Source organism: Enhydra lutris, unplaced genomic scaffold (genome assembly GCF_002288905.1).
Source record: "Enhydra lutris kenyoni isolate GAN:26980312 unplaced genomic scaffold, ASM228890v2 scaffoldscaffold15, whole genome shotgun sequence".
Lineage (NCBI taxonomy): Eukaryota > Metazoa > Chordata > Mammalia > Carnivora > Mustelidae > Enhydra > Enhydra lutris.
This window is the reverse complement of record NW_019154099.1, coordinates 2,932,232-2,956,053: the sequence shown is the minus strand read 5'-3', so window position 1 is coordinate 2,956,053 and position 23,822 is coordinate 2,932,232. Positions and strand designations below refer to the sequence as shown.

The window sequence follows — 23,822 nt, the reverse complement described above, 5'->3', positions numbered from 1 at the left end:
TGGAAGCTAGGAAACTAGTTAGTAATATATTGTAGTCATTCAGAAAAGATAGAATAAAAGAGGCCTTGACTAAGGAGGTAGTAGTAGCAGAAAACAGAAAAGTAGAGGTAGAGTTGACAGGATTTGCTAATAGATTTAAGTTGTAGGTTTAGAGAAGGAAGAATCAAGGCTGTTTCTTAGATTTTTGACTTGAGCAACTAGGTAGATAACTTGAGCAACTAGGTAGACTTTGCTGATGAGAAAGAGCAAAGATGGAGCAGGTTTAGAAAAGAGAAAATCATATCAAGTTGGATATTTGACTTCAGGAGCTTTAAGTTCAGTAGACGAGATAAGGTAAAAATATATATTGAATTTCTAAAGTCAGATATAAAAAGACTTAGATATGAATTGTGTTTATTGCTGTGCCACTTAATAGCTTGAAAAAAACAAGTATTGGGTCTGCGGATCAGGAATTCAGGACCAGCTTAGCTGAATGGGTCTCATGAAGGTTTTATGTGAAGTTACAGTCAAGATGCCAGCTAGGGCTACAGTCATCTGAAGGCTTGACTGGGACTGGAGGATTTGTTCCCAAGTTCACTCAAGTTGGTTGTTAGCCCTCAGTTCCTCTCTGACTTTTGGTCAGAAGCTTTAGTTCGTCACTAAATGGATTTTTGTGTAGGGAAGCTACACACTCTCATTTCTGTTACATTATATTGGAAGCAAGTTATTAAGAACAATTCAAAGGTAAGAGGAATTTGTCTTTACATGAATAAAGGAAATTCAAAGAATTCGTGGACATCTTTTTAAAACTCAAAGAACAGTAAAAGAATAAGTAAATCAAGCCCAAAGCCTATCAAGTATCATCAGATTATAACTTATTCCTATGATGATTCTTGATTAGTTTCAAAATTTTAGACTTAAACTTACATTCCCAGAACTGACTCTAAAAGGGGATTATACCTAAATATTCTTCATATATGCTGAGTCCCTGTTGAAGACAAGCAGTTCTCGCATACCAAGCCATCACAGTCTGAAAACTTACCTTTATAATTTGATTGAGCTTATTTATCTCTCAACACTTTGTTCATTAAGTCATTATCATTAGGTATCAAATATTGTTTTAAGTCTTTGGTTTTTTTATGTCACAGGTTATTGCTTACAACTCAGAAGGTAAAAGTAATCCAAGTGAAGTAGTAGAATTTACTACATGCCCTGATAAACCAGGAGTACCTGTGAAGCCTTCAGTTAAAGGAAAGATACATTCACACAGTTTTAAAATAACTTGGGGTAAGATATGCATATTTGTACATCATTACTTTTATATTTGATTAAAATGATTTGAATATTAAGATAATTCTTAGGATAGTTGGGTACATTTGTTAGCTCAAGCAAGTTCAATAGGAAATGTGAGAATCTTTCATTGTTTGGGTATCTTTTTTTGTGGAAGACTTTGCACTCACACAAATACAGAGTTCATATTTGTTATAGGAAGAACTTGGAACCTGCAGTTAAGACTATGAGCAGAGGTAGCACTGTGTGCAATGAATGATTACTGAAATTATAGCTTAAAAAGTTACTTGGGTCATCCTAGCTCTCATGAAAAATGAAAATCACTTATTCACTTAAAACAAACGTTTGTTGGAGTGCCTGTCTGGCTCAGTCAGAAGAACATGCAAGTCTTGATCTTACACGGTCCTGAATTCAAGCCCCAAATGAGCCCCACAATTGGGTGTGGAGATTGTTAAATAAATAAGACTTGAAAAAAAAATAAAACATTTATTGAACATCTGTTTATGCACTACTTAAAATGCTGGTACTAATTAAAAAAACATTACAGGTAATTCTTTTTTTTTTTTTTTTTTTTTACAGTCTGAGGTTTGGTATTCTGTTTATTAGGATTTCTGTCACTGTTTAATTATATGTACTTTGCCTAATACCACTTTTTACTTTTTTGGATAGACCCACCAAAAGACAGTGGAGGTGCAGCCATCAATAAATATGTAGTGGAGATGGCAGAAGGTTCTAATGGTAAGAATAACTATTAAAAATTAATAGATTTAGGGATACCTGGGTGGCTCAGTCAGTTAAGTATCTGCCTTCAGCTCAGGTCATGATCCCAGGGTCCTGGGATCGAGTCCTGCATTGAGCTCCTTGCTCAGCAGGGAACCTGCTTCTCCCTCTCCCTCTGCCTGTTGCTCTCTCAGCACGTGCGTGTTCTCTCTCTCTCTGACAGATAAATAAAATCTTTAAAAAAAAAATGAATAGATTTATTCTATTTATACCAGTCTGCCTCTGCTCTTCATGACTTTGCATTTTATATGATCTCTTTTCTTTCACTTTTTATTTTTCCTTTGTTTATAGCAGTTAGTATTTTGCCTGTTATGATCCACTTTAAGTTATAATCTCTAAGACTGCTGTACACCTATATTATTAAATTTACATTTACATTTTATTTCCTTTCTCATTTGTTTGCTTTGCTCAGTTCCAGTATATCTGAACTAAAAAGTCTTCTGAAGGTTTATTCAGTTAGATTTATAACCAGACATATCAGAGAAAAATTATCTTGTAAAATTTAACTTACATTGTACTAGTTTTAGTAATATTCTCTGTGCCTCGTGAACTTTGTTTTTGAATGACACATTTAACAGTCTTTATTTCTATGCAATGAACTGTTTCCTGCAAAATAATGTCTTTTAATTAAGGCTAAATTTCCTATGTTATTTGTTTTTTCTACTCTTTGTGTGTTATAATGTCATTACTGGACCAGTAAACACATTTAAAATGCTTAATTAAAAGCAAATTATGAATGTAAGCCAAAGTTTGTACAGAGTTACAGAGATATTTCATTTCAACAAAGCCATGCAGATTTGTCTAGGAAGCTGTAAAATAAAGAAAACTAGATTATCTCCAGGAAATTCGAAACAAGTTTAAATCGTTTCTGACAAATTACATAAACACTTAACTTAGTGAAGCTAGGATACCTGCTGTGTCTGTGATACCAGAACGTTAAACATTACCTTGTGGCTGATTAAACATAATTCTTCACCTTACAGGAAATAAATGGGATATGATATACAGTGGAGCTACTAGAGAACATCTTTGTGATCGACTGAATCCAGGTTGTTTCTATCGTTTACGAGTTTACTGCATCAGCGATGGAGGACAGAGTGCGGTAATACTTTTTTTTCAAGTTTGGGTCACATAAGATGGGATCACCAGATGTTGCCTCAAAATTTGAAATGTATCCAAAGTAATTTCTGTAACCCAGGTGATTAATTTTATAGTGACCAGGATTTCTAAAAATAGTTCTTGGCTGATAATCCATGTTCAGTGAATATGTATTGACTGGTTAGTGTTTAGTTTTGGAAAAACAAATACACAAAAATGTTGCAGAAAAACTTACAAAGATAAATTTTAGGATGATGCTTAATAACCATACCTAACAGAGATAGAAATAATTGTAGAGTGATTGCCTCATAAATTATGTGTATCAGGACAAACCATAAAATAGAATTTACTGTTTAAACACAGATTCTGATATTTACTTATTGCAGAAAAGTTCTTAGTTACTATTAGAGATCCACTAACCAAAATGGATTCAGTGTGCCATTGATTATATATGAGATATTTGTCATGTTCTGGAGAGGTATGTTTTTTAATAGGAGTGATTTTTTTTTTTTAATGAATTTAACCAAGAATGTGTTCATGGAGCACACATATTAATATTTTTCAAATGGAATTTGATGCAATAAAGGTACCTCTTTTTTTGAAGGTACCTTTTTAAAAAATAAATTTATAAGTATTGTGTTGAAAATGTGAATATTATGAAACTGAGTGCAAGTCCTGCCCACAGGCCCTGGGATCCAATTGCTTCATTTTATCTAATAAAATCTTCTTGGATTAAAAAAAGGAAATCCACCGTACCCCAAAAGAGCTTCTAATTTTCTGATTCAGCATTATAGCATTCTATATAAGATACCTTTCTGAATAAGGTAATGATCAGATATTTTTTATACTTAGAAAGAAAATTAATACAGTGCAGATAAGGAATATGGCACTGTGTGTCAGTGTTTTTAAGAGAAGTCTTTTAAAGTAAAACTTAATGTATATATTTTTAGATAGTATAGAAACTAAAATAATACTAAATACCTGGAGATACCAAATACTTGGAAAATCTTACCTAATTTTTTAATTATTTTTAGGAGGAAAGGAAAGATTATATATACATAATTAGTATGTATGTTAAAAATACAGTATACGGTAAAGTAAGCAAAATAGTCTAAACCTCCTGAAAACATAGCAAACAGTATTTACAGAATGTTAAAACATCCTTCTTTAGAAGAGATATGTGAATCCATTTGGACAGAGTCAAAAATAATGTCTGTTAGGATTGTTGAAGGTTGTTTTGCTGTTGTTGTTTAATTATGAAAAGAGGAAAAGAAGGAGTTTTGCGGGGGGGTTTCTGGTAACTTTCTTTGTGTATAATTGTCACATAGAATGTGTCTTTATCTCCATAAAGTTAGAGTTTTAATGATTTAATTGGGTTTTTATTTTATTTAGAACTTTATTTCTTTTCAGGTGAAAGTCAAGTAGAATTTCAAATTATTGGTGCAGTCTTTGTGTTCACGTTATTTTCCTTTAACAAAAGCAGTCTGATTATTTGGTTGGGGCATTTTTGTTTTGTATTGCTTTTGTTTTGGCAGGTATCTGAATCTTTACTTGTGCAGACTCCAGCTGTGCCTCCTGGCCCATGCCTCCCTCCCAGATTACAGGGTAGACCCAAAGCAAAAGAAATACAGTTACGATGGGGTAATTTCCATTTTGGTAATAAATTTTTATTAAGTTAGTACTAAATATACTCCTTTTGTTAAACTACATAAATCTTTCCACCTTTAGGACCCCCTCTGGTCGATGGTGGATCACCCATTTTCTGCTATGGTGTAGAAATGTCTCCTGTAGAAAAAGATGAACCGAGAGAAGTTTACCAAGGTTCTGAAGTAGAATGTACAGTGAGCAACCTTCTTCCTGGAAAGACTTACAGCTTCAGATTGCACGCAGCTAACAAAATGGGGGTAGGAAGACTGTTGATTGAATTATAATCACAGTGGTATTTCATATGACATATATGATTGCACCTATTAGTTAGCCATTTTGCTTTCAATATGTGATTCCAAAGTTTACAGTTATTTTTTGTTTTGTTTTGTATTTTAGCTTTTTTTAAGATTTATTTATCTATTTTAGGAGAAAGAGAGGGCATGGGGAAAGGGGGTGGAGGAAGATAGAGAGCAGGGGAAGGCAGAGGGAGAAGGACAAACAGAGCCTGCTGAGCACAGAGCTGGATCTCAGGACCCTGAGTTCATGACCTGAGCCAAAATCAAGAGTTGGCCACTCTACCAACTGAGCCACCCAGGTGCCCCCAAATTTTACAGTTTTTAATAAGCCTATATCGATAAAGAAGAGAGAGGTCAGTGTATACAGTAACTTAATTGTTCTAGAATCTCCATATTTTCAAACCCCACTTATAATTTGTGACACTCTGGACTTCAGCTGGCCTGAAGTTTGCCTTTCCAGTGGTGCTAGTAGGTTTTACTTTTAGTAAGTTTAAAAGTAGAAACAAGACCATAACATGAAATACTTAGAATAATAATTAAGTTTTTTGAGACCGATTATATCAGCATTTACTTTCAGGTGATTTTTACCTAAGGAAAAAAAAAATTAAGCATTTCTTGTTTTGTGAGGCTTTTTTAAAAGTATTAGCTATGTATTTGTACAACTCCATAAAATGGACAAAATAGGTGATAATCTACATTTTACAGCTAAGGAGGTTAGGACTCAGAAAGCTAAATACCTTGCCCACAGTCGCACAAATAAGAAGTGACAGAAATAAGCCACAGACTCAGGGCTGTCAGACTCCAGAACCAAAGCCCTTTCCATTTAACCAGGACATATCTCATCTCTGCATTAAAGCAGGTTCTCTAAGGACAAAGCAGTAGTTTGTTGTCTCAATTGAGTAACATTCTGTTTTCTTATTCTGTAATTACAGTTCCACAAAATTAAACTGACAAGTCTCTCCCATTATTTCATATTTTAGTGAACTATATTTTAGTCCCATTCTCCAACTGATTTCAGTATCTGTATCTGTAAACTTATTTTAAAATTTCTTATGTCAATACTTTGTTGGCAGTTCTAACATAAGTCATTGTTTCCTGTCTGAAGTCAACATCTTGTCAGCCTCAACAAGGCTGCAGTACACTGGGATAGCATCTTTAATACTAGTGTACTTAATCTGTATTTTCAGGATTCTGATAATTTGTCAAATAAATATTTGCTTTCTGCATTTCCAGAGACTATATATTTTAGACTCTTTTTAAAACTGTTCTATGTAGTGAAAAGAAGGGCCATCTGTACCCCAATGTTTATAGCAGCAATGGCCACGGTTGCCAAACTGTGGAAAGAACCAAGATGCCCTTCAACAGACGAATGGATAAGGAAGATGTGGTCCATATACACTATGGAGTATTATGCCTCCATCAGAAAGGATGAATACCCAACTTTTGTAACAACATGGACGGGACTGGAAGAGATTATGCTGAGTGAAATAAGTCAAGCAGAGAGAGTCAATTATCATATGGTTTCACTTATTTGTGGAGCATAACAAATAGCATGGAGGACAAGGGGAGTTAGAGAGGAGAAGGGAGTTGGGGGAAATTGGAAGGGGAGGTGAACCATGATAGACTATGGACTCTGAAAAACAATCTGAGGGGTTTGAAGTGGTGGGGGGGGTGGGAGGTTGGGGGAACCAGGTGGTGGGTATTAGAGAGGGAGCACTGGGTGTGGTACAAAAGCAATGAATACTGTTATGCTGAAAATAAAATTAAAAAAAAAAACAAAAAAAACCTGTTCTAAATTTTGGGGCACCTGGGTGGCTCAGTTGGTTAAGCATCTGCCTTCGGCTCAGGTCATGATCCCAGGGTCCTGAGACCAAGCCACACATCCGGCTCCCTGCTCAGTGGAGGGCCTGCCTCCTCCTCCCCCTCTGCCGTTCCCCCTGCTGCGCTCCTAGTGTACTCTCTCTCTCAAATAAATAACATCTTAAGAAAAAAAAAAACTATTCTAAATTTTAAGATATAATTTATGCCTACCATCTCCCATACCTTTAATTGGCATCCTTGTCTTTACTCATATAATTTCTTCTGACTCATTCCACATTCCTAATTCCCTGATACCCTGACCTTCTTACAGAAACAGTTCATGAAGGAAAAAGAGCAGAAGAAAACACAGTAAATATCAAAACTTTAAAACACCCCACAGTGACTTCCATGATCATTAAATCTTTTTTTCTGTGAATGCTTTTAGAGTTATGACCAGTTAGTCTTAAAGAAGATGGATAATGTACTTATGTATTTTTATGAATATTTATGGAGAGCTATGCAATCAGTGTGTAAAAAATGAAAACACTGGCTATATTTGTTTTTCTAGTTTGGACCATTTTCAGAAAAATGTGATATTACTACAGCCCCTGGACCACCAGATCAATGCAAGCCTCCTCAGGTTACATGCAGATCTGCAACTTGTGCCCAAGTAAATTGGGAGGTATTGTAATTCCCATTGACTTACTTTAAATGATTAGAATAGTTCATATAAAAGAGTAGAGATCCTCTTTATTTCATTTCCTAAATTATGCAAACAGTTAAGTCCTGTAAAATTCATGTGGTAAAAAGTGGATTTTTTTTCTCTTCAAAGCATTTAAGTAAGGTATATATGCATTACAAGTATATAGTTTCTTGTTCATGATGTGCTTCGTATTTTTTTCAAAGGTTGTGTCTCATTATTTAGCCACTGATGAGTTTAATGTTAAGAACAAACATTTGTAGATACCAGTATAATACTATTTCTCTTATATTTATTATCTCCACTTGTTTATCGTATATAGTAATCATAGTAATGATAATTACATTTTCAGTTACCTTTGAAATTTAACAAAGAAAATGTCCTTACGTGATTTAACATTTATATTACTTGATAGGATTATTTTGAAGAATATTTTACATTAAAATTCTCTTTCTGAAGTGATTCAGCCATATTTTGACTTCTAATTGAAAAGAGTTTTATTTTTTTGGCCAATATATATATTTTTTGGCCAATCTCACATTCAAGTGACCCTAATGAATAAAAATGTAATATTGAACAGTTTTAATTCTACTTAAACATTTTAAAGAAATTCAAAAGCAATTCGGTTTTTCATATGCTCAGGCAATGAACATTTTTACCCAAAACCCATTTAATCAATGTCAAGACTTAAGACCTTTTCCCTTTCTTAATTTAAAGGTCCCTTTGAGTAATGGAACTGATGTCACTGAATATCGATTGGAGTGGGGAGGCGTGGAAGGAAGTATGCAGATGTGTTACTGTGGGCCCGGTCTCAATTACGAATTAAAAGGACTTTCACCAGCAACTACCTATTATTGCAGAGTCCAGGTAAAGGTGGTCAGGGCCTTTCTACTCTAGCCGGAGTTTTGTGTTCTGTGAGCATTTTGTTGGTCATGTTTTTGTTAATTTACGGGCTCTGTTTATTTGTAGGCTCTGAGTATTGTGGGTGCAGGGCCTTTCAGTGATGTAGTAGCCTGTGTGACTCCACCATCAGTTCCTGCTATTGTGACTTGTCTTCAAGAAATAAATGATGATGATATAGAAAATCCCCATTATTCACCTTCTACATGCCTTGCAATAAGCTGGGAAAAGCCTTGTGACCATGGCTCAGAAATCCTTGCCTACAGCATAGACTTGGGAGATAAACAGCCCTTAGCAGTTGGAAAGGTTACAAGCTATATTATAGACAATTTGCAACCAGATACAACATACAGGTATACTCTACAAACTATGTTAATTTTTGCCTAATCCAGAGAGAAACTTTAAATAGAATAATCATAAATTGATTTTTTTTTTCTTAATGTGGCACTTAGAATACGAATTCAAGCCTTGAATAGCCTTGGAGCTGGCCCTTTCAGCCACATGATAAAATTAAAAACTAAGCCCCTCCCTCCTGATCCACCTCGTCTGGAATGTGTTGCCTTCAGCCACCAGAACCTTAAGCTGAAATGGGGAGAAGGAACCCCAAAAACACTGTCAACAGATTCTATTCAGTACCACCTTCAGATGGAGGATAAGAATGGAAGGTAGGTGTTCTTAATTGCTTCTTTATATAGTTTCTTACGCATATCGGTTTTAACAGTAGAAGTAAATAAAATTAGTTTTCAAAAACAAGATTAAAATTCTGATAAGAAATAATTTTAAATGTGCTGTTTTCAAAACACCAGAAGATATAGTGACAATTTCCTGTTCATAACTTGTGAGTGGGATGCCAAGAGAAAAATTAAGTGGGCTATTCTTTGGCTCTCTTCTCTAACCCATTTACTCTCTTCATGCAGGTAAAAGAAACATAATCTTTGCTACAACAAAGTTCTTCAACCCTTATTTCCAGCAGAGGCAGTTTTGTTAGTAAATGATTGATTGGTTTAAGGCCTCTGAGATCCTTGAGGGTAGGGATTATGTCTCACTTTCCACCACACCCTGTCACAGGGCCTGCACACAGTAAATACAGTTCAGTTCCTCACTGTCAGATCTTGTTTACTCTCTGATTATTATTAGCCAGTCCCCTTGCTACTCAGGTTCTTGTCTTTGCTGCCATCTTTTACATTTTCATTACATCCATGTCATATATTATCCCACTAAATCATTTTTAATTATAAATAAAAATATGTGTAATATAAGTTATTCAGATGCAAATCTGAGGCCGTTTACTGACATTATATCCCATGTAAACAATGCCATATACCCTCCACAGGTGTTACTCTTCTAATATTTTAAGAATTCAAATTTTACTTTTCTACTTTTCATTCAGCTTATGAGAAACAATTTGTATATCTTATGGATTCAGAGTGCTATTAGCAGCTCTTCCCTAAGTTTTCCCACTTTGTTTTTTGTGTTGTGTTTGCATCTTAGCCAAATATTCAGTAATGGAATATTCATGGTACTTGTACATAAGTACTCTCAGAGGTACTTACATATTTAAAATAACATACGAAATTAAGCATACTATATCACCAGTAAGAGCATTATGCAGAGCAAACAATATTGATCATTTTCTGAAATCTGTGCCTCTATGAATATTAGCCTTTGCCGTTGGCAGAATTTTATGTTCACTTTGTAAAGTCTTATTTCTAAAAGGAGATTCTTTGCCTTGCTACAGATGTTATTATTATTAATTATTATTATTATTAATACATGTTATTATCACTGAGTGATTGAATTCTGTAAATTATTTTCATCCCCTTTGTAGCATTTACATTTGGGGTATTACAAGAAGGTTTACTAGAAATGGGTCTAATTCGTGTTTGATTGAAATGTAATAGAATAAAGATTCCATTAAATATAGATTATATTAATAGGCTAGAACATTAAGCTTAATTAGTGTTTAGCTATCATCTAGAGAATGGTAAGGTACTGGCTATGGAAAATAAAGAAATTAAAACCTATGATATTATAAGTTTGCTATCGAAAGTTAATAAATCAAGGTAATAATACCTGTAGTTACACTCTTTCCCTTTGATTTTTCACAACTATTTACATTTGCTGTGGGATAGTATCTTAATACTATTTTTTTTTTAAGATTTTATTTATTTATTTGACAGAGATCACAAGTAGGCTGAGAGGCAGGCAGAGAGAGAGAGGGGAAGCAGGCTCCCTGCTGAAGAGAGAGCCCAATGCAGGACTCGATCCCAGGACCCTGGGATCATGACCTGAGCCAAAGGCAGAGGCTTTAACCCACTGAGCCACCCAGGTGCCCCAATATCTTAATACTATTTCAGCTGTTTTTGACCACAGGTTTTGTCGTTATTTAGCTTTTTCAGTAGTGGTTGTTTTTTCCTCCTATCCTTAAAAAAAAAAAAAAAAATGGGGAGATTAAAAAGGCAAGGCTTATCTAATTACTGCTTCTTGGAAATATTGTTACTGCAGGTCATTAACTATTTTTTTCATTTTAAACCTGACTACAGTTTTCAGACTATTAGAACCATGTGAGCATTCATTCCATTACTCATTCCCCAATTTCCAAAAACTTTAAAATAGCCAATCAAAAGTATTGGGGAACAATTGAACTTACAGGTGACATATATGAAGTCAAACTTTCCATTGAACAGTTCAGGTGGATAATTTATGGCAAATTATACATTCTTTCATACTGCTGTGTAAATCTCTAGAAGACATCACCAAATCAGCTACAATTATGCCTAGAAATTGAGGGTTCTCTTTTTAAATATAACAAATTGTATGCCTAAGACTAATGAAAATTGTGGTATTCTGAGTATTTTTAAAAATGTATGAACATTAAAAGATAGCAATCTGAAACAAAGCTTTACCAAAAGCATGAAAAGTTACTATGATCAGACACAAAATTCAGCAGTAATTTTTCAGAAAATCATGACAAATTAGGAAATTTACCAGTCCTGTGATTTTCATCATCTCATAAAAAAAATAGACTTATTTGGAGTGACAAAGCATTCCTGGCACTGAATTCTATGAATAACTTATATTGTTAAATAATGTCCAAACTGTACTTTTTATACTTTTTTTTAATATTTTATTTATTTATTTGACAGAGATCACAGGTAGGCAGAGAGGCAGGCAGAGAGAGGAAGGGAAGCAGGCTCCCCGCTGAGCAGAGAGCCCAATGCGGGGCTCGATCCCAGGACACTGAGATCATGACCCGAGTGGAAGGCAGAGGCTTTAACCCACTGAGCCACCAGGCGCCCCCAAACTGTACTTTTAAAATAGTTTTGAATATTTTTCATAAGATAGTTAAGGTTTTTTTTTTAACAAGAGTCATTTCCATTTTAGGTTTGTATCCTTATACAGAGGTCCATGTCATACATACAAAGTACAAAGACTTAATGAGTCAACATCCTACAAATTCTGTATTCAAGCTTGTAATGAAGCAGGGGAAGGTCCTCTCTCCCAAGAATATATTTTTACTACTCCAAAATCTGTCCCAGCTGCCTTGAAAGGTAAGTTATACATCCTTAAATTATGTTCTTTAATAATAAATTAATTTTAAATGCATCTTCATAAATAGCTTTATGTGCTGTTATTGTAATTTATCATCCAGTATGTATTCATTTAAATTATAAAAAAGAAATTATATAGACAAACCCATCTACTGAGAGTTTCACTCAATAATAAAAGCTATTTTATCTAGCTCATTGATACTCAGACAAGTACTGGATTTTGTCACTAATCTTTTTTTTTTTTTTTTTTTTGTCACTAATCTTTTTAATCTAACATAAAAACACTAATAGATGATGCTGATTTTCTAATAGGGTCACTTGCAGTTTCTGCTATTGTTACTTAAAGAATAAAATCATAAACTTGAATTGTTTTGAGTTGTTAATATTTCATTCATTCAGATTTCAGGGAGAAAGCCAGGTCGCCTGTTAAGGAAAACATAAATACTTTCTTAGTTAACTTGAATTTTTTAATCAAATTTGCACACACATTCACACATTTGTATATACAGATATCTTTAAAATTAATTTTAGAGGGGTTCTTATTTTAAAATGACCCTGGCAAGGATTGCAATTTGTATATTTAGCCAAAATCACTGACATTCCTCACACTGAAGACAAATCAAAGAGACTTCTATTTAGTACAGTGTCCTGGATTGTGTACTTAAAATGTGTCATTTGTTAAGCAGATCCACAGTTAGTAGGACTGTTCTTGAATACTTTTCTAATAATGTTGATGGAGTTTTACTGAGTCCTGTTTCTGTTTTATCATCCAGTTTAATGTCTCTTAGCCTTATGATTATTGCTGATTTTAACCCTTTGTACCCCACTATTGAGTGAAGCAGTTTTATATCAAGGAACAAGGGGTATTTTTCAACTTCTTTTTCAATTTAGGAGATTTCTTAAATTACAAAATTTCATATTTTAGGTATACTCTTAGAAGCACCATTAATGTTGTTTTAGAACTGAGATAACTCCTTTTGGCTTTCTAACTCAATGAAAACAGTGCTTACCTTGGCAGATCTTTTAGTCAATCTGGCCATTGTAGCACCTGTAGATTATATGGTCTGTAGATAGTAAGAGTGAACCATTAATCATGTCTCTGCGAATCTCAAAAATCCAGGTATTTAACTGAGTTTTAAAAGTTTGTTGAAACAAGGGTCTATGTGACGTGCCAAGTTAAAAATCAAGTATTTGTATTTGTTCTCTGCAGCCCCCAAAATAGAGAAAATAAATGACCACATTTGTGAAATTACATGGGAATGTTTACAGCCAATGAAAGGTGATCCAGTTATTTACAGTCTTCAAGTTATGTTGGGAAAAGATTCAGAATTTAAACAGGTATGTGCAAAGATGTAATTCTGTGGATACTTATTTTTATCTTTCTCATTTTTATGTATTTGCAGTGCAAGATTTGACTGTCTTTATCTTCCTAACTCAAAAACATTTATTCAGTACTTACTGTGTTCCAAAGATTAGTAACTACACAGTATCTCAGGATTCAAAATCTTTTTAAGTATGAGCTATATATTTAACAGATGATTCATTCATTTGACAAGAATTTATTAAACTTTGTGCCAGGCACTCAGGATATATAACACTGAATGAAAAGTTCTTGCCTCTATGGCTTTTATATTCAGTAGAAAAAGATACTGCAAATAAATACATTAGTATATCATACAATAGTGATAAGTACAGTGGAGAATAAATACAACTGGGTAAAAGGAATAAGTACTCTTGGGAGTAGAGAAAGCTAGTGCTATCTCATATAGGACAGTGAAGTGACAGTCAGAGACCCAAAAGAGATGAATATGAGAATAGTGTTCTAAGAAGTAATGGGTGCAAAGGCCCAGAGGTAGGAACATGCTTGTTAAATTTAATGAACAACAAGGAGGCCAATATGGGGTTGTGTGAGCAATGGGGAAAATAGTAGATGAAGTCAAGTAGTTAATTGTGAAGAAGATCTATGAATGGTATGAAGGTCACGTAGAGCATTATAGGCCACACTGTAACTTTTTTACTCCATGTAAAATGAGAAACCAGTAGAGGATTTTTACCAGAGTAGTCACAGGATCAGACACAAGGTCATTTTGGCTAGAATGGGACACGGGTAGAAGCAGAGAGCATGAAGGAGGCTTTCACAATACTAGTAATGATCATAATTATAAGGTAGTGTTGTAAATATGATAATAGTCATTATGGAAGCCTAGCAGAAGTTCACCTACCTGGCCAAAATGTTTCAGAGAAGGCTTTCTGGTAGAGGGTAAACAGCAGTGAGATGAAGCAGGAAGTTGCCAGTATTCACTGTATCTTTTGTAAAGAAATCATTTTTATCCAACTCAAAAACCTACTTTCTATAAACATTTCATCTGATTCTCCCTTATTTTCTGTCAACCTTCTTGATCTTGAGTGCTTTTAAGCTGGGTGGTTTTCATTTGAGCATCTTGTATTTTCTTTTCCCACTAGGAAATCAGTCATTCATCTGTTTTATTGTACTCTCATGCTGTTATAGCTATTAAGAATAAAATATTTTTCAATATAATTTTTTCTTTCATTTTGTTAAGTATGAAAGTATTTTTTCTTTTCTTCTCTTTCCTTTTCTTTTTTAGGATTTCATTTATTTGTCAGAGAGAGCACATGCAGGGGGAGCAGCAGGCAGAGGGAGAAGCAGGCTCCCAGCTGAGCAAGGAGGCCAGTGTGGGACTGGATCCCAGGACCCTGGGATCATGACCCAAGCCAAAGGGAGTCGCTTAACCGACTGAGCCACCCAGTCGTCCCTGGAAGTGTTATTTCCTAAGTGAAATTACAAAAAGCCCCAAAGAGATTAAAGTTGGCATGTAGTTGTTTTTCTTTATTAAGCCATCTGCAAATTGACATAATCAAATTTGAATATAATTTATAGATAAGCACGTTTCCTTCCAAGGAGGAAGCAAAATTACTATTAAAAAAGTGTAATTGCATTACATGTTTAAAGGAAATAGGGACCCCACATTTGAGTAGTGTATGAATTTTAATAAACGTATCACTACATGAAACAGCAAATGCTAATTCTAATTTAACTTAAAAGCTAAATTAACCCTGTCATCACTTTCACTTAAGATTGTAAGCATGCCATAAAACTTGAAATACTGGGGCACCTGGGTGGCTCAGTGGGTTAAAGCCTCTGCCTTTGGCTGGGGTCGTGATCCCAGGGTCCTGAGATCAAGTCCCACATCTGGCTCTCTGCTCAGCGGGGAGCCTGCTTCCCCCTCTGTCTCTGCCTGCCTCTCTGCCTACTTGTGATCTCTGTCTGTCAAATAAATAAATAAAATCTTAAAAAAAAAAAAAACTTGGAATACTGATTTCCTTAGACCCTCATAGTATATTTGCTCATCTAAATCTCTTAAATGTTTGTAAGATTTTACAATTTATTGGCAAGTTATACTCCAAAAGTTTGAAGGTTGCTTTTTTAAGAATTCAGTTTCATTCATGGAATTTAATATTTTACTTAAAATTTATTTAATACTCAGCACACATCTATTAAACACCATATATAAAGAATTATAGGGGCTACAATATTAATAAGTTACTGTTCTGATTTCAAAGTTGTTTAGAATTTTACAAGCAAGCAGAAATTTTATAATTGTGACACTTTACATTGCCAAACAAAAGGTCATAATAAAGATAAAACCTACTTTATGAAAAGGAAGTATTTATTCCAGCTGGACCTTGGAATGTTCTCTAAAAGGAGTGCCATTTAAGTGAGGGTAGGCAGAGGGGAACGTGGTGGCACTGGTGAGCTTAGAAGGAGCCATGAACTCTGAAGTGTGACTTGAGTAAACCTCACAAATGGAGTGTGTAGTTAAGGAAGCCAGGTCCTGTGGTCTGTATTCCATAGTAGTAGGAATGGCTGATGTTTTTAAGACAGGGTTAGTTCTTATAAGTTGGTGGTAGAGTTTCTAAACTAGCCTATAAAAACCCGTTTAACCTATAACGTTGCTGGTATTAGGGATCTGGAAACAAATTCCCATGGCAGCAGCAAGGACTCATGATCCTGGGCCAAAGTTGGAGGGACATAGAAGGAAAAAATAGAAACAAATTGATTTCTTTACATTTGTCCTTTCTTTGTCCCTTTTTGATCTGCTTTGAGAAAATTCTTTGCTGCCTTCTCGCTGCCCCATGCACCGTTCTGTAGAACCTCACCTAAAATTGCCCACATTCTCTAAAGTCACACTCTCCCTTTGACTCTTGCCTCCCGATCTGACACATCATAGCTCCCGTATACAAAGTATAGCTGACCTTATTGGCATTAAGAGAAAGACTATTTGCATGGGAACATTCATACCAAAGGTAAGCATCTACTGGTTCTATAAACCCCTTGGGGAAGTGTATACATTTTAAAAAGCAAGTCCTTTTTTCCAAAATGGCATTTCAAGTAGTACAGAAAGGTGAAGTAAAAATACTGGTGGACAATAAAGCCATTATCAAAGCAGATCACCCCATCTGGGAATCTGTACCTAAGGCACTTCTGTGTCACAGCTCAATATGTTGCAAGTACCAAAAAAACCAACTCAGACTAGCACAATTAAGTGTAAATCCTCTTAGGGAGAAGCCTGAAGATAAGCATGCTTCAGGATTGCTTGATTCAGAAGCTCCGTGAATTCTTCAGGGACCTGGTTTTTCTCAGCAGTCTTCAGTCACTCCCCTTAGCCAGGAGGAACTTACTCTACCTCATTCACTTTCAGAGAAGAGAAAGCACTTAGATTGCAAACCCATCCCTGAACCAATGATTATTTCAGGATTTAAGCCAACCAGAGCAGAGGCCTCTTCTGCAGTATAATAACGAGGCAAGCTTTTCCAAATACAAGAATTGGGTAAGGGAGAGTTTGATACCCCATCAAAAATCAGTACTGTTGACAGTGTCAGAGAATGGGTACAGGGACAGTGGCTTGTTGGACTCTCTACAACTTTTTTTTTTTTTTTTCTTAAACTTCTGAACTTAGATTTCCAAAAACATTGCCTGAGTGGCCTGCAGACCTAATGAACCTGAATGTCTAAGAAGAGGGCCCATGATTGTTTCTTTTTTTTCAAGTTCTTAGTGCTGCTTATGCACAATAAACCTAAGAACTGCTCTAAAATTCCAAGTTCATATATAACTCCCTTAGCAGTAATCAAAAAGAATGGTATAGACAAGAGCCATGCGGCTATTTGTCTATATTCCATTGTTTTGAGGGTTTTTTTATGTATTGATCACTATGAAATAAGTATTTGCAATAATATATTCATAAATTACAGAAGGAGGATATATGACCATATGTGCCATGTTATGTACATATGTGTGACCATATGTGTCATATTACATATATATTATGTGACAAGATATGCCTTATTATATATCATAATGAATCATTACTTTTAAATGTAATCAATGCAAAATAAACCTTAAGGTATAAACAAGTCTGCACTTAGTCTAAAAGTAACATATTGTTAAAATCATTCTTATACTGGGCGCCTGGGTGGCTCAGTGGGTTAATAAGCCTCTGCCTTCGGCTCAGGTCATGATCTCAGGGTCCTGGGATCGAGTCCCGCATCGGGCTCTCTGCTTGTCAGGGAGCCTGCTTTCTCCTCTCTCTCTCTCTCTCTCTCTCTCTGTCTGCCTCTCTGCCTACTTGTGATCTCTCTCTGTCAAATAAATAAATAAAATATTTTTTTAAAAAAAATCATTCTTGTACTAACTGCTATAAATAATATATACGGTGCATATTACTCATTGTAAAATTAGATGTGGATGTGAAACATACACTGAAAGTAGAAATAGTTAAACGGAATTTGTTCCTTTTGACAACTTCAAAGTGGTTATGCTTGATAGTAAACATGTTCACTTATCCTTAAAGGATTAAAAAAGGACTATTTTGCTTTTTTGTATGAGTACTTGGTAAATTAATCTAGCCAACCAAATAAGTTTCTAGAATGTGTGGATATGGAGAGAGAGAAATAGGTAAGTTACTGGTTTCATTTTTATTGGCCCCTCTTCTACACTTACTATTTTTTTCATGCTGTAACATATTCACAATTAAAGTAAGGACGAGGATCTTGGGTGGCTCAGTCGGTTAAGTGTCTGCCTTCTGCTCAGGTCATGATACCAAGGTCCTGAGATTGAGCCCCATGTCGGGCTCTCTGCTCAGTGAGGAGTCTGCTTCTTCCTCTCCGTCTGCCTCTCCCCCCTGCTCGTGCTCTTTCTCTCTCTTTCTCTCTCTCAAATAAATACCGTCTTTAAAAAAAAACTAAAATAAGGACAAATACCAATGTATAAAAATCTAAACTTTAAAAGTTTTCCTATAAAATTCTGTTACAGTTGGCATACTATTTCAAAGTTCTTAGCTAAACATGCACAAACTTGACAAACATAAGTTTAGTCTGCATTTCTCTACTAAAATGCAAAGTGAAAATTGTAATCTCTTATCTGCAAATCTGCCTTATTTGGTATTTGCCATACCCTGCCTATAAATGGATAGCTGATCGGTAGCAAATATAAAGAGCTGTTTTATTTTTTGTTTTGTTTTAATTATATGTAATTCTAAGTCATCTGTGAGCAATAGCTACAAGCTAAAAAAAATTATGAATTTATTAGAGTGTTATTTGCCCTTTTCTGTTTACTAAGATCGCAACAATTTTATCTTGTCAGTATGAAATGGAGGAGTGGAAATGGTGTTATTTCTCAGTCTCAGACCAAATCCACCTTATCTCAAGCTTGAGGCTTGTTTTGAATAGCTTCGCTTAGATGTATGATCATTTTTATAAATTAGCTTTAGCAAGTTTATCTGTTTTCTTTAGTCCGTACCTACAGTTATCTAAGGTGTCTCCTTGTTTGCCTTCCAACATCTGAAACACAAAACTGAAAACTTGGCCTCATTATTTTCCCTCCCAATCTCTCCTCTCCAAACTCTTTACTTCATCAGTGACATAAATACTAATATCGTTTTGGTCCCCAAGCTTTGAACTCTTGAAAGATTTTTTTTGCCTGCCTACTATTCAAATAAAAATCATTTTTAAAAATGATCCATAAAACCTATACCAAAGCGTCATATCCTTGTGCTTTCATACAGCCGGAGCCCCTATTGTACCCAACTTCCTCAGTCACTCATTCAGCTTTATGATCAGGATTCCTTAGACACTGTTGTAAATACCACACACCTCAAGTGGCCCCTGTGAAGTAAGACCTAAATTTCCAATCAGTATTAGGAACATATTCTTCCCCTCTGTCAGATCTCTTCACCTATCATCCTCATACCATTTGTTGAGGTTACCATGCCCATTTGGAGGTAAAGTGAAGAAAACTTTAAAGACAAATATCACCTACTACATCCATATGACAAATACATTTTTTTTAATTTTTCTATTTTGGGTTCATTGTATGTGTACTCTTTCACACTGCTTTCTAATACAGCCTTCTGATTTACTGACATCACTGCTTTTACCATGTTCCAGATGTGAACATTACTACATTCCCACTCCCCGGATTGCATCCTCAGAACAAATGCATATTTACCATTTTCTGTTTCACTATAAGTTTTACTTCCTTCAGTAAAAGCTTCTTTATATATTCTCACCACCCACTGACACACATTTTGACATATACATAGTCAATAATTCACTAATTTAGTGGCTTAAGTACCAATTATATGCTGGATTCTGAAGGCAAAAAATGAAACAAAGCTCTTAACCTTGCTCCTTCAGGAGCAAACCAGTATATAAAAATTCAGATGTACAACACAGTTGTACAGGTAAAAGCAGGTAAAATTGCTGGAAAGAAGACTAGCCCAGGTTTGAGTTATCTCACTTATAGCCCACCAACTAGCTGGAAGAACTCAACTGAGCAGTCACTATGAGCCTTCATTTTCTTATTTATAGAATTGGGGTGGGGGGTGCTCATTAACAGAAATTATGGCTTCCATATACTGAACAGTTGCCATGTGCTGGGGACTGTGTTAAGTCCTTCAACAAATATTTATTTATTTCAGTCTCATAATTACCATACAACATAACTATTATTTTCATTGTACTAAGGTAATTGGTCTAAGATAAATGAAGTTTGAACTGGCAGAGTAGTGCTTGGACCCAGGAGTGACCAGTTCCAATACATATCCTCTTAATTGCTAGCACTCTCTTGAAAATTCAAGGAATTCCATTCTTGTTATTTCCTTTCTAAGGGATGGGCAGAGGACTTGGGTTTAAAATCCAGTTCTGTGATTGTAGGTAATTTCTTTAAAGTTTATAAAATAATTTGCCATAGACAGCTGTAGAAAGCTCCCCTTATTAATTCATTCATTGTTTCAGCAGATGTTTGAAATTGTACAGAAGCCAGTTTTACATAGATTTATATATAATGTGGAAACATAATTAGATGTAGTTTCTCTTTTCACGGAATGATTTCACAGAAGTTTGACTTCTTACATTTGAGAAAACCAAGGAAATGCCTGTGGGCTGATTTTGCTTGCTCTGTGACCATATAGCTCACATCCTTACTTTTCCAATTTCTCCTGTCCTTATACAGCAGATAAGCTCTTTAATGTAAAGATGGGTATTTTTAAAATGTTTTTTAAAAGATAAAAGCAGGGGCACCGGGGTGGCTTAAGCCTCTGCCTTTGGTTCGGGTCGCGATCTCAGGGTCCTGGGATCAAGCCCCGAATCAGGCTCTCTGCTCAGCAGGGAGCCTGCTTCCCCGTCTCTATCTCTGCCTGCTTCTCTGCCTACTTGTGATCTCTCACCCTCTGTCAGATAAATAAATAAAATCTTTTTAAAAAATAATAATAAAAGCAGTGGCACTCACTAGCTTCCATGTCAAAAATAATTCTAAAACTAGCCAGTTGTAAAATATTTTCTGCCTGTCCTTCATACATAATTCTTTTTCCACTCTCTTATTAATAGATTTACAAAGGTCCTGACTCTTCATTCCGGTATTCAAGTCTTCAGCTGAACTGTGAATATCGTTTCCGTGTGTGTGCCATTCGCCAGTGCCAAGACCCTGTGGGGCATCAGGACCTAGTAGGTCCCTATAGCACAACAGTGCTCTTCATCTCTCAGAGGACTGACCCACCAGCCAGCACCAACAGAGACACTGTGGAAAGCACAAGGACCCGGCGCGCACTAAGTGACGAGCAGTGTGCTGCCGTCATCCTTGTGCTGTTTGCTTTCTTTTCCATTTTGATTGCCTTTATCATTCAGTACTTTGTAATCAAGTGAAAATATAACTTTATTTTTAATACTGTATTACATTTTATTTTGTCATGTACTAAAATTATTTCTGTATTGCTTTTACAAAAACAGTGGCATTTAGCACTGGCATTGAGACTATAATACATCATTTTTGCCATTTTCAATGCTTATATCATTAGGTAGAGGCTGGCACCTTATTAGAATGCAAGCCACAGAAATAGAAATTTTTGGTTTTTTGTTTGGTTGGGACTTTTTTCTTTCCTTTTTTTCCCTTTTTCTTTTTTTTTTTTTTAATATGCCTTCTTGTAAAACAAACTTTCAAAGAGGCAACAATATGTAATTGATAATTTTGACCAGTCAGCATGAGTGTAACAGTGACAACCTGATCTGTTCTAAAGATATTACCTAGTGAAAAAGTCAGAATGATTAAAATTTACACTAACATGCTATTAAAAAAATGTTAAAGTCTGATGCTGTGAAAGCAATCTAGTGCTATATTTCTACCTCCTCATTTGTCTTAATTATTTGGTAAGTGGGATTATGATGAATAACTGGAGGGGCTTAGCAGACAAAAACTGGATGAAAGAATATGCATGAAAAAAGAAACTTCTTGTTTGATAAATGTGGAGTTCTTCATTACAAGTATATATTCATGAATTCACAGATAAATCACTTAAAGAAAGCACAGACAGTTTACTTGGCCTAAAAATATTTTAATGTTTACTCAAAAAGCACTTCTTCAGGTCTTGAGAAAAGAAAAGAACAGAGGGATTATACTTTTTAAAAGTAGTCATATTAAACTCTGAATTTCTAACCTATTTAATTTGGTTTTTGTGAGCCTCTGAACTATATGTATGTGTATAAGGACATGCATATACGTATATGGCATATATATAAACTATACCTACCAAGTATAGAAATATATACACACACACACACATACACTCACTCCATCTTTCTGGAATAGACTGATTTTGAAGAACTCCCATAAGTTTTGCTGCTTCTCCCATAACTACTGCCATCACCATCAGAATTCATAATCAAACCTAACCTTTTTGTTTGGGACACCAAATCTGAAGACAAAATTAATTTGCACCAGTAAACTTCAAGCTGCTTTCTTTCTTGGAAAACTAATGTTTAATGTAATGTCTGTCTGGATACTGTTCCAAATTGTTGATTGCATGTGGTTAATGTTGCATTAGAGCACTTTGCAATTGCATAATTCATTAATGTTTTGTGAGCTTGCATTTGTGAGATATTGGATGATCAGATTGAATTTTGTCAAGTATCACATTGTACATCTTGCATAGATGTCGATGACTGCCAGTAATAATACAGTTTGTAATGAAACTATCTAAAATTCTTGTTTTATCACATCTGTTATCTGTAAAACACTTGTAACTAGCCTTTTTAATTTATTATTTGAATTTTAGGATAGTGAATCACTAATTTTTAGTTGCTGAAGTTAGCATTTTAGTGATTACTAAGCACTTCTGTCAGTCTTTGAAAAAAGGACATATGTTTTGTGCTTTGAAGATCTCTGAAGAATTTCTCTTATATTAGAATGGGCATGTATTGTAATTGTTTTATGTCAAATGATCTGTGCTGTAGAAAAAACATTAACCCTTGTTCAAAAAAGAAACGGATAAACTTGGCCTTTCCAAGTGGTAAGAATGATCTGTCACTATAATATACTGTATGTTTACATTTTATTTAAATTTAATCTCTTATGTATAGGCTAACTTTCCCCCAAAACAACAGTGATTGCGATTATTTTCTAGAAACTTCTTAAAAGTGCCACATTTGGCAGTACAAATGAGTTTGAGTGTAATAGCCCAGAGATTTCTATATAGTTGAATGTCTAAAATGGTAAAATATTGCTGCTGTGGGAATTACAGTGGCCTATGTTTTTCATAGTAACTCAAATGAACTCCTATTTTTGATAGTAAATGTCATTTAATAGTGTACTTGCCATTTGAGCCTCACTCCAAAATCAATGCAGAGGAGAAAACAATTTTTAATGTAATCTTGATTTTACCTCATATACTGTACATTCCAAAAACTCTAAACTTTTTAAAGATTATAGATACACTACCAAACATATCACCTTAAAATTGTATAAGGCTGAACTTCATACAAATGAAAAAAATATAATCTCATAAAAATACATAACTATGTAGCAAAAGTATCTTTAAAATCCATGGAAAATAAAAGTTGTATCATTCTTTTTTGAGATATGTTTATTGTATTCCTATACACTCATTATTTGCTGCCTCTTAGAGAATGAAATGTTAAGGTCTCCCTTCTTGCGGTGGGCTTACAACAGGTTTTTTTAGCAGTATTCAAATCTTCAGTGTGAGAGGACCCATTTTCAAGAAGATAATATCCAGTAGATTAAAGAACGAAGCAAGTTTTATCCTAGTGACTTGATTTTATGCAGTTCTCTAGATACCTTGCTGCTTTCACATATATGAATAAAGATGGCTCTGAGGTGAAGTTTTCATTGGAAAGGAAATCTGACCTCCGTACCTGTATTCATCTGTTTCCCAGTATCTTCCTTCTCCTTGAGGGACCAAGAACCTTCCTGCT

The 23,822-nt window shown here is 34.9% G+C and overlaps 1 protein-coding gene across 3 annotated transcripts in view; it reads left to right on the top strand.

The window, feature by feature from the left end:
* LOC111146964 (fibronectin type III domain containing 3A) overlaps positions 1-22,843 on the top strand; it is a 181,007-nt gene extending 158,164 nt beyond the window's left edge. For all 3 annotated transcript variants that reach the window (XM_022502738.1, XM_022502739.1, XM_022502740.1), the window contains 12 exons: positions 1,128-1,266; positions 1,939-2,007; positions 3,033-3,151; positions 4,683-4,788; positions 4,876-5,051; positions 7,459-7,572; positions 8,308-8,457; positions 8,560-8,843; positions 8,943-9,155; positions 11,875-12,041; positions 13,252-13,379; positions 20,946-22,843. In XM_022502738.1, coding sequence (XP_022358446.1) covers positions 1,128-1,266; positions 1,939-2,007; positions 3,033-3,151; positions 4,683-4,788; positions 4,876-5,051; positions 7,459-7,572; positions 8,308-8,457; positions 8,560-8,843; positions 8,943-9,155; positions 11,875-12,041; positions 13,252-13,379; positions 20,946-21,260 — 1,980 coding nt within the window. In that variant the 3' untranslated portion in view covers positions 21,261-22,843. The remainder of the gene's footprint in view (positions 1-1,127; positions 1,267-1,938; positions 2,008-3,032; positions 3,152-4,682; positions 4,789-4,875; positions 5,052-7,458; positions 7,573-8,307; positions 8,458-8,559; positions 8,844-8,942; positions 9,156-11,874; positions 12,042-13,251; positions 13,380-20,945) is intronic.
* The last annotated feature ends 979 nt before the right edge of the window (positions 22,844-23,822 follow it).